This window comes from Emydura macquarii, unplaced genomic scaffold (genome assembly GCF_026122565.2).
Source record: "Emydura macquarii macquarii isolate MOO-44397 ecotype Brisbane River unplaced genomic scaffold, CSIRO-AGI_Emac_v2 contig_1386, whole genome shotgun sequence".
NCBI classification, from domain to species: domain Eukaryota; kingdom Metazoa; phylum Chordata; order Testudines; family Chelidae; genus Emydura; species Emydura macquarii.
Window position 1 is genome coordinate 3,111 of NW_027131523.1, and position 11,111 is coordinate 14,221.

At 60.7% G+C, this 11,111-nt stretch overlaps 1 protein-coding gene across 1 annotated transcript; it reads left to right on the forward strand.

Moving 5' to 3' along the window:
* The first annotated feature begins 923 nt into the window (after positions 1–923).
* LOC137155703 (T-cell-interacting, activating receptor on myeloid cells protein 1-like) lies at positions 924–4,400 on the forward strand. Its single transcript, XM_067552046.1, has 4 exons — positions 924–954; positions 2,233–2,613; positions 3,624–3,908; positions 4,291–4,400. Exons 1-4 carry the CDS (start codon positions 924–926, stop codon positions 4,398–4,400), a joined length of 807 nt encoding a protein of 268 aa, XP_067408147.1.
* The last annotated feature ends 6,711 nt before the right edge of the window (positions 4,401–11,111 follow it).

The following is an 11,111-nucleotide window of genomic DNA, read 5'->3' on the forward strand; positions in this document are numbered from 1 at the left end:
CCCTGCCACAGCCGGGGAGAAAACGCAGGAGTCCCGGCTCCCAGCCCTCACTCCCCACCCAGAACCGGGCTATATTACAGGGCAGGTGCCCAGGCATCATTAGGCTTATGCTGCGTTTCACCAGCAGTAGCAGAAACAAATCAAGTGCCGGCTCTGGGCCCAGTTCCTCTTTCCCAGAATTATTGGCTCCTCCTTTAATAACTCAGGACCTAAATTTAACCCTCCATCCCCCCCACTCACTGGGGCTGGAAACCACGACTCCCCCATTCTCCATCCTGTCTCCATCCCACATCGCTGGGATAAGAATAGCGTCTGCAGCGACGCTACCTGAGAAGGAGGTTGGCCAGGCCAGGCTCCCTCCACCCTCATGCTCCAGGGCGGGCGCTGGGCCCAACCGGGTCAGGAAGGAATCTCCGCCCTGCACCATGGGAGAGGGTTGCTCTGTGGGGGGCACTGTGTGTATGTGTGTGCGGAGGGAGGTGTCCTTGTCTGCTCTGAGCTCCTGCTCCACGGAGGGTAAACGGACCCCTTGGAAAAGGTCAGGGCAGCCTGAGCACCTCTAGAAGCCTCCTGAGATACCCCTGTTCCCAGCTGGTACCTGCACTGGGCAGCTGCGATGTGGGGCTGGGAGGCTGCAACTCCTCTGGTTCCCCCATGTGGGGGGCGGGGCCTGGGCACCTGTGTGTGGGGATGTGGTTTGCTGGGTGGTGCAGGGAGCTGGTTTTTTGCTGACCGCGGTACATTGGGCCTGGTGATTCAAGACAAACAATCTGATGGGGAGGAAAGGGGCTGAGCTCATCACGGGCTTCCTGGGGCTGCAGCCCGGATGCAGTCCCTCACTTCGCTCGCACTCGGGCCTCGGCTCGGTGAAGCTGGACACCGGGGTGTTGGTGGCAGCGCTGAGGGGCCCCCACTGACCCATCATGGCATCTGGTCTCATGGTCCTCCTCCTCGGTGAGTATCGGAGACAGCCAGGGAGTATGTCCATGGGGGGGATCTGAGACTGGGGTGTGTGTCAGGGCGGGGAGGGAGAAGATTTGAGACCTGGGTGTAGGATCCAGTTGCTCTGGGATCTGTTCCCTAATGAGCCGTCTCCTTTCCAGGCTGCTGGCTGCCCGGCCGGAGCGGGGTGTCGGGAAGTGAGTATCGGTGGGAATGGGGCAGCTGGGGGAATTTGCACATTAAGGACAAGGGAAATGGGTGGGGACAGGGGCACATATTTCCCTCCCCTCCCCGCCCAGGAGATGATCTTATGAATCCTCTGCTCCCTTTCACACCCAGAGGTGGTGACTGAGACTCATTGCAGGGATGGGCACCACAAAGGGTGAATTCCTCTGACCTCGAGGAAGTACAGAGTCAAGGTACCCACCCCACTCAGTGACCCCCAATCTCTGCCGGGGGGCTGGCAATAGCCCCGGGGAACAGGTCAGTCAGAGCTGTGCTGTAAGACGAGGACACGCAGAGGGACGGTAGCGATGCCCCGTTGTTTCTCACCCCTTGTCTTGCTGCACGCGCCCGTTTCACTCTGCTTTGCTCCTCGGTCAGGCTCAGCCCGACCCGGTGTTCTGCATGTCACCCCGAATAGCTTTGGAAATATTGCAGCCCCAAAGGGCCGTCAGCACCATGCACGAGTGGAGCCAAATCCCCAGCGGCTCAGAGCGGTTTTGGGTGGGTCAGACCCAGAGTTTGAGCCCCAGGTGTGGGCAAAATAATGTTAGAACAAGCGGGGGATTCTGCAAACACAGGTTTTTTCAGGGGCCTGTCCTGGGAACCGCTTGTTTAAGTAACCGAAATGTGTCCCATGCACCCGACCCGCACCCCCAGCGCACAGCACATTTCAAGGCAACTTGAGAAACGTGGATTTTAGGACATTGTCAAGAATAATCCATGTTCAGCCCAGCTCCAGCAGAGCTGCTGCTCCACTGCAATGTTAGACCAACAGAAAGAGGGTGATTCTGATCTCAGCCCACCGGGTCAATCCGGAGTCACTCCTGACTGCAATGAGGAAAGGGCTGAATTGACCCTGGGTAACTGAGAGCAGAACAAGAATCAGAGATTGGAAATCTCTTTTCCTCTCCTGTGTCTCACCCCGGCTGTGAGCCGCGGGGCCGTGCCTACACCCTGGGGACGGCTGTGGGGTAAGATGTTGGAGCGACAGACGGGCAGAGGATTGAATGAGACCAACGCGGTTTGTGTCACCCCCACTTAATGCCTGTTTGTTTGTGAATCCAGAGGGGCTGTACCCCAAACCCAACATCTCCGTCAGCCCCAGTGGGGTGATCCCCGTGGGGGGAAACATCACCATATCGTGTTGGCATCAGCAGTACCGGGGCATGATTTTCCTCCTCTCCAAAGATGGAAATTACAAGGATCTGAGATACACGGACCCTGCTGGTTTGGTGGCTGAATTTCCCATAATCTGCGTGAGACGGGAACAGAGGGGAAACTACACCTGTCGTTTTGCCGCCAGAACAGGATATGGTGCCTACTCAGACCCCAGCGACCCTGTGCAGATCATTGTAGGAGATGAGCGACCCAGCCCAGACTCCCTGCTGCCTCCTCCACCCCCAGCCAGACCCCCAGGGGATATCCACAAGCCCTGGCGCCCAGCAGGTGAGACATCCAGGCAGTGAGGGTTGGGGGGAGAGGGAAGGAAGATCCACCCCTGGAGGTGGGTGTAGGGTGCGGGAAGATCTCGGTCCCTGGGAGGCAGGCATGAGGGGAGAGGGTGAGATCTCAACCTGGTTCCCTGGGTGCCCTGGACCCGAGAGGAGACCCTGACCCCGTCTCTGCCCCGTGGCTGCCCCTCCATGCTGGGGACGGGGCACGGTGGCTGTGCCAGGGTCTGTCTCAGGCCCCGTCTCCTTCCCACTGCAGAGCTCAGCTACCCCAAACTCTCCGTGTCCCTGAGCCCCAGCGGGGGGGTCACCCTGGGGGGAGCCGGGACCCTCCAGTGTGGGGGGCAGCGCCGGGGTCTGGAGTTTGTTCTGTACAAGGCGGGGCAGCAGCGCAGCCGTGCGGGGCAGGGACCCAGCTGGGGTCAAACTTCCCATCCCCAAAGTGAGCCGGGCAGAGGGGGGCAGCTACCCCTGCTATTATCACCCCCAATCGCAGTCGGTCCCTGGTCGCAGCCAAGCGACACCATGCAGCTGGTGGTAGCAGGTGCGGGGCCAGGCCCGGCCTCCCCGCTGCCAGCCCCACTCCCAGCCACACCCTCGGAGGGGCTCAGCCCCGATGGGACGCCCAGAGCCAGGCTCTGCCCTGAGCCCTAGAGCCCAGAGAGGGGCCGCCCGGGCGGGGAGCAGGGGCAGAGTCACTGAGGGGAGCAGCAGCCACAGGAGGTTGGAGTCCCAGAGAGGGGCCCTGCCCCACAGGGGAGCTGCAGAGCAGGGGCCTCTCCCAAGGGGACGCCCCCCGTCTCTGGGACGCACAGAGGAGTCAGGGCCCAGGGGCTGCCCAGCCACCCCCTCCCACACGCTCCGAATCCCGGGCACCTCCCCACTCCCCTGGGAACCCAGCACTAAATGGCAAGCTGGGCTGATGGGGGCCGGTGGCTGGGTTGCCGTGTCAGCCCCTCCCCGCCTGGGGCCTGCATCTCACAGCCTGTCTCCTCCGGCTCCCAGAGCCCTCTCTGCCCAAGCCCTCCATCTCCATCAGCCCCAGCCGGGGGGTCAGCCTGGGAGAAGCCGCCACCATCTGCTGTGGGGCTGGGCCCCAGAACGCCACCTTCCTTCTCTACAAAGACGGAGGCATTTGGGGGCGTGCGATGCCCAGGGGGGACGTGGCCGAGTTCTCCGTGGCCAGCGTCACAGAGGAAGACGTGGGCAGCTACAGCTGCTCCTATTTCACCAGGCGGGAGCCGGTCGCCCTGTCCTACCCCAGCGACCCTGCATGGCTGGCGGTGAGAGGTGAGGGGCCCAGATCCGCGTCTCCCAGACACTCCGCCCCAGGCAGCGAGGGGGAACAAGGGGGCAGGACTGGGGACCCCCTTGGCCAGTTAAAGGGGCTCGATCAGCCCATGGAGCCGCCCCCGGGGGAGCCAGGAAGGGCTGGGCTGGCTGGGGGAATGGATGCACTTTTTATGGGTGTGTGGGGCCCAGGAAGCACAGGGAGGGGCACACTGCGGTGGGATGGATGGAGGGGTGCGCACGGGGACACACAGACACAGCCGGGTGTGGGGGGATGGGTGTAGGGCGCTGTCGAGGCTTCCTGTTTATGGGGGCACAGGAGGGAGGAGGGAGCCCCATTGGTCTGACAGCACCAACCCCCCTCCCTCTTTGTCATCCCCAGATTACACCTGGGGCAACGTCGCCCGCCTGGCCGTGGGCACCGGGGTCCTGCTGGCCCTGGCCCTGATCCTGGCCGAGGCTGCCCGCGGATGGAGGAGGGGCGGATGCTAGGTGAGGTGACCCCCCCACTTTGAACATCCCACCCTACAACCTGGCTGCCCTAATGTGGGGGGAGGGCAGCGGGGTCACCGTCACCCTTGCTCTGATTTAAGGCACTTGCTCTGGTTTAAGGCACTTCGTTTCCCCTCTGCGAGCTGGATGTGAGGCCATTGCTGCGCCATCCAGCGCCCGGCGCGCCAGCGGGCAGAGCTGATTAGCAGCACACAAAGGCGCTGGAGACCCGGGGCTGTTTCCCCTTTTTGGCTGTGTTATTTTCCGCCCTGCTGCCTCTTTCTTCCTCGCCAACTCACACGTCCGGCTTCCCAGCAGATCCCGAAGTCAGGTGTATCGAGCCCATCCCAACCTGCCCTGCCTGAGGAGAATGGGTCTAACCCCAGGACCGCCCTGACCGGACTGTAGCCACGCAGGCTCCAAGCAGCAGGGGCTGGGGTCGCTTGCCAACCAATGCGCCCGCTTCTGGCTAACCCACGTCCTGCGTGCCGACGCCTTCACCCGTAGCTGGATTTCACCCGCCGTTTGCAGCCTGTCTCTCCTCCACTTCGTGACCCCTGTTTGCTAGGGACCAGGTGGCCACCCTGCCCGTCAAATGACTCGTTTCCTCCTCCCCGGAGCCGGGCGGTTCTGCAAACAAGAGGCTCGGCTTCTTTGAGCTGCTCTGACTCTGGCTCTTGCCCGCAGCCACGCAGCCCCCGTCTCAGTGGAGAGACCTGGCTGGATTCCTCCTGCGTGTGTGTCACGCTGGCTGGTTTGAGGGAGGCATTTACTGTATTGTGTAACATTAATATGTTAAAACCGTAACGATTCATGTGAGATGTGCCGGGTCAGGTACCATTATAAAGGATGTGATGTGCTGAGTGAGATGATAACACTTCTGTTCATGTGTTATATGTGAAATGGAAATTATGGATATATTTCATATATCTGTGTTTCAAACTGTGCTGGCTGGGACACTCCCCAGACTGAGAGGCAGCAGGACAATACCTGCTTGATGGCCCATTAAGACATTCAGGGATGCAAGGGGCCCAGGAAGAACCTAAAGGCACAGCTGAAGAGTGACCAGGACTGGCCCATGTGACTCTGGACTCCATTTTAGTTCTTGTAACATTGCACAAGACAGCCTGGCCAGGCCCAGAGGGTATATAAGGCCAAGCCACAGAATCCATTTTGTCTTTGTTCCTGTTCAGATACAGACACACACCTGCCTCTGGATCAATTCACTTGCAACTGAACCGAAGGACTTAGACCCATCCAGGCGTTGGATGTGCACCAGAGGAACTGTACAAGCTGCAACTCCACAATTCTCCCAGAGACTGGATGGATCTGGACTTTCAGTCATTTGTATGTGTCTGATTTGCTTTGACCCTTTAACATTTCTCCCATAGTTTGTTTCTTTCTTTTTGCAACAAACCTTTAGTTTCAGTGACTAAAGGACTGGCTGGCAGTGGGGTATTTTGGGTAAGATCCAGACTGATATTGCTCTGGTGCTGTGACTGACTCTTTGGGGTCAGAGGGAACCTTTTCAGTAAAGAGCAGAGAGTTTAAATGACTGGTCTCTTTACTGGCCCCAGTGGCTGATTTGGGAGCCAGGAACTGGAATGCAGTAAAGGGGCTGTGGGCATTTGTGGACTGGCTTCTTGGTAACCAATGTGGGAAATCGGAAGCAGTTTGTGGCTGGTTGGGAAGCCTGACTTCAGTGTCACCCACCAGCACTGGGAGAACCTGCTCTCCGTTTGCAGCCTGCCCTGATCTTGGCGTTCTCAGGTGGCTGCCCTGGGCACGGACGGGTCACAGTGTGTTTAACCCAAAAGCTTCCCTTCGAACGGCTGCTTCTGGGGTGTGCCCAGGAGCCGAGTAAAACGAAGGGCGTGGTTTGAAAGGAGCCCGGCTCCCCTGGCCCTGTGTAGCGTGGGAGACAGAGAGAGTTTACAAACCCCTTCAACTGCCTGGGCCTCGGAGGCCATCTGCAAACCGCTGTAGGGAGGCGGGAGTTTGGGGGGACAGTGGGGCGAGCAAGCGTGTGAAATCGGTTTGGGGGAACAGGCCAGGGTCAGGGTGGGGGATGGGTGTTGGAGTGGGGATGGGGGGCAGTCGGGGTGGGGGAATGGCAGGAGAGGGGACAGGGGCCGAGGTCACAGCAGAGCATTGGGGGTTTGAGGGAGACGGGATGGGGGAGGGGCTCCCTGCTCACAGATTCGGGGTCACCGGATGGGGTCTGAGGGGGGATTTGTTTTCCCACCAAAACTCCCCCTGAGCTGGGGCACCTCTATGCTCCCCCATAGCCATGGGGCAGAGTCACCCTGAAACGCTCACGAGGGGGGAACCAGAGACCCCCAACCACTGGGGGCAGCTTCCCTTGTCACCCCGTCACTGCCCTGGCCCCCTCCAGCTCCTGCCCCCTCAGCCTTAGTCCTCAGCCCCCAATGTTCCCTCCATGTTCTCCCACCCCCCATATTGCCCAGCCTCCCCCCGGCCCCTCCCAGCCCAGCTGGCTGCCATTGCCCAGAGGGCAGCCTGGGAGCCATGGCAACCGGGGACGTTGGCGGCCATCTTAACTGAGGGTGAGGGGATGGGCAGTTGAGGGGAAGGGGGGCAGACAGGTTCTGAGGGGGGATGGGTGGGAGGATGAGGAGGGACGGGCTGTGGTGGGGGGAGGGTTTAGGGGGTCAGGCTGGGGGGATTGAAGGGGGATAGACCAGGGGGAGGTGTGGACGGGGGTGAGTTTCGGGGGTGACTCTTCTACACAACCAATCTGCTGCTCATCCCCCGCCTGCTCCGTGGGGTGGGGCAGCCGAGGGGGCGGCTGCAGGGCAGTTGTGGGGCGGCTGCTGGGCAGTGGGGTGGGGATTGAACAAGGCCCATTGGGACCATGCGACCGGGCGGCTGAGTCACTGTAACGCGGCTCCATGTGGCGGTGCCGCTGGCGTTACCAGCTGTGTCAGAGCGACTGGCGGGTGCTGCGCCACAGTGACACCGGGTCCTGGCTCCCAGCCCCCTGCTCTAACCACTGCACCCCACTGCCCTCTCAGAGCCAGCGACAGAGTCACAGTTCCCTAGTCCCAGCTTTCTGCTGCTTCTAGCCAATGGCTGTACAAACAGAGCCTGTCTCACGTCCCTCTCTGGTGGCCTGGCCACAAACCACTCACCGTTTCCCCTTCAGCTCGAGGTGCAGGGTCTCTGCGGGCACGGGATGGTCCCTGGCTGTCTCCCGGCTGGTGACCCATCAGGGGCACGGGTTGGAATTTCTCTTTCTCCGATTTTCTTTTGAACCTGGTTTATTCAATTCACGCGCTGAGAAAAGCCCCTTAGAAGCAGGTGTTACAGCGTCAAGCCGTCCGCACCGCTCAGCTGTGGCCCAGGGGCAGCAAACCCAGGCGTTCCCCATCGCCCCCACGCCTCGCACGGTGCCGCGGCTTGTGTCGCACGTGGGCAGGTTTGCAGGCTGAGAGGGAAGCTGCAGAGTCGACTCTCCAGCGGCAGGAAATGTCACAGTGAAAGTTTCCTGTCCCCCTCCCCGCAGAGACAGGGACAAGCTGCGACCTGCATGGTGCTTGGCCGGGCTGATGGGCCCAGGATTTCCGGGGTGTTGCAGGGACTTCTGCTCACTTTGGCCATGCTAGATTTGTCCGGCAGATTAGAAAGACGAGTCATCACCAGCTTCCTGTGGCTGGAGCCTCTGGCTCAGCGCCTCATTCGCTGAGGTGGAGCTGGGCTCTGGGGTGTCGGTGGCAGCTCTGTGGGGCCCCTCACTGCCCCATACAGACATCTGCCCTCACCATCCACTTCCATGGTGACTGTGCCCATGGGGGAGGAGGGGAAGGATCCAAGACCAGGGTGTAGGACCCAGTGGCTCTGGATCCTGTGTCTAATGAGCCATTTCCTTTCCAGGTTGCTGGCTGGCCGGGTTGTGGCACAGGGTGTGTGTGTGAGTGGGGCGGGTGAGTATCAGCCAGGAAGGCTAGGGTGACTGGGGAAAAGTTACGAATGGGGGAGGAGAAAAGATGAGTTAAGCCTTGTTTCTTCCCCCCAAAACTCAAATCAGCCCCGGGATTTAACCCAGGGGGCTGAGATCAGAATCCAGCGCACAGGTTTCCTGTAGATGCCCTGAGGTGTCCGTCAGCCCTGGGGCTGTCCCTGGGGCTGGGAGCTAAGGGCTGGTTCCAGACACAGGGTGGGGTTTGTGTCTCCCCCTCTCCTGTGTGTGTGTGAACGCAGCGATTGTTGTGCCTGGACCCTCCATCTCCCTTAGCCCCAGCGGGGTGATCGCCAAGGAGGGAACCGTGTCTCTGTCGCAGCATCCTGAGGTCAAAGAGGGAAACTCAGCTCAGCCATCGGCCCCGTGAGCTCTGCCCAGGGCCCTGAGTGATGCAGACCCACTGCCCCGGGGATGGGCTGGGGAAAGGGACACGGGGCCTTTCACCTCTAGGGGCTGGCTCGAATCTGGATCCTTTGCTCTGTGAGGCTCTACTAGCCCCTCACTGAAACTTAGTGGGTCTTTTTGATTGGCCATTTCTGGAGGAAACAGGACCCTGGACGGACGCAGCCCCCAGGGCCAGTTGAGAGAGGCCAACTCAAGCCAGCCTGATTGACAAGGCAGACAGGCCATTGAGGGAGCCAGGATGGTTTGGGGGGGAGCCTGGTCCTCCATGTGAGTTGGAGCTGCGGGGCTGGGGCAGAACTGAGGGGAGCTAAGGACAAAGCAGCCAGCAGCTGGAAGGCTGGAAGAGGAGCACAGAAGCTGAATGGAGCTGAGCTGACCCGACCCACAGCACAGAGCAGAGGGGCATCCCAGAGAGCCAAGCGCAGCTGCAGGGAGCAGAGTGAGCTGGGGCAGGAGCGTCTGGAGCTGGGAGTGGTGAGCAGCTGGGCAGAGCGAAGGGGACCCTGGGAGTGTGCGGCTACTGGCAGAGCAGGGGGCTGACTCTGCATCCCTGCAGCATAGCCAGGGGCTGGACAGTGGGCCTGCAACGTGTGACACAGACTGTGAACCCAGAGACACGGTGTGTGGTGCCCCGGGCCAGGGGGCAGTGCTGGGTGTTTTCCTTTCACCTTTCTCCTCTTTTCCTAGTTTGTTCATTGATGGGATCGCTGTTTGTGTAATACATTGCATTGCGTTGTGTTGTGTGCAATGAGCAGTGGGTCAGTGCAGAGTTAGTGCCCGGAGTGGGGACACCCTAGCCCCTGCCTTAAGGGACCACGGCAAGATTGGAGACTGAGCCCCAGGGATCCTGGGTCCAGCCTTGTCGGGGTTACAGGCACCCCACCACACAGGGGAGCAGGAGGGGAGCCCGTGAGGTAAGGTGGGGCCTCTGGGTAAAGCAGGGACACAGATCCTTTTGCTAGCCAACTGTACCGGGGTAGGGCACAAGCAAGGAACGTTCCCCACAATAGCGGGCCCATTCCCCCACTTACACATCCAACCACTAGACCCCACTGCCCTGCCACAGCCGGGGAGAGAACGCAGGAGTCCCGGCTCCCAGCCCTCACTCCCCACCCAGAGCCGGGCTATATTACAGGGTAGGTGCCGAGGCATCATTAGGCTTATGCTGCATTTCACCAGCAGTAGCAGAAACAGAAATCAAGTGCCGGCTCTGGGCCCAGTTCCCCTTTCCCAGAATTATTGGCTCCTCCTTTAACAACTCAGGACCTAAATTTAACCCTCCCCCCCCCACTGGGGCTGGAAACCACGACTCCCCCATTCTCCATCCTGTCTCCATCCCACATCGCTGGGCTAAGAATAGCGTCTGCAGCGACGCTACCTGAGAAAGAGATTGGCCAGGCCAGGCCCCCTCAGCCCTCATGCTCCAGGGCAGGCGCTGGGCCCAGTGGGTCAGGAAGGAATCTCTGCCCTGCGCCGTGGGAGAGGGTTGCTCTGTGGGGGGCACTGTGTGTGTGTGCGGAGGGAGGTGCCCTTGTCTGCTCTGAGCTCCTGCTCCACGGAGGGTAGACGGGCCCCTTGGAAAAGGTCGGGGCAGCCTGGGCACCTCTAGAAGCCTCCTGAGATACCCCTGTTCCCAGCTGGTGCCTGCACTGGGCAGCTGCGATGTGGGACTGGGAGACCGCAACTCCTCTGGTTCCCCCTTGCGCGGGGGGGGGGCCCTGGGCACCTGTGTGTGGGGATGTGGTTTGCTGGGTGGTGCAGGGAGTTGCCTTTTTGGTGACCGCGGTACATTGGGCCTGATGATGGCAAAGAAACAATCTGATCGGGGAAGAAAGGGGCTGAGCTCATCACAGGCTTCCTGGGACTGCAGCCCGGATGCAGTTCCTCACTTCGCTCGCAGTTCGGGTCTTGGGCTCGGTGAAGCTGGGCACCGGGGCGTTGGTGGCAGCACTGAGGGGCCCCCACTGCCCCATCATGGCGTCTGGTCTCATCGTCCTCCTCCTCCTCGGTGAGTATCGGAGACAGCCAGGCAGTGTATCCATGGGGGGGATCTGAGACGGGGTGTGTGTCAGGGCGGGGAGGGGGTATCTGAGACCAGGGTGTAGGATCCAGTTGCTCTGGGATCTGTTCCCTAATGAGCCGTCTCCTTTCCAGGCTGCTGGCTGCCCGGCCGGAGCGGGGTGTCGGGACGTGAGTATCGGTGGGAATGGGGCAGTTGGGGGAATTTGCACATTAAGGACGAGGGAAATGGGGAGGGGGAGGGACGCAGATCCCCTTCCCCCCCACTCCAAAGGGGATGATCCTATGAATCCTCTGCTCCCTTC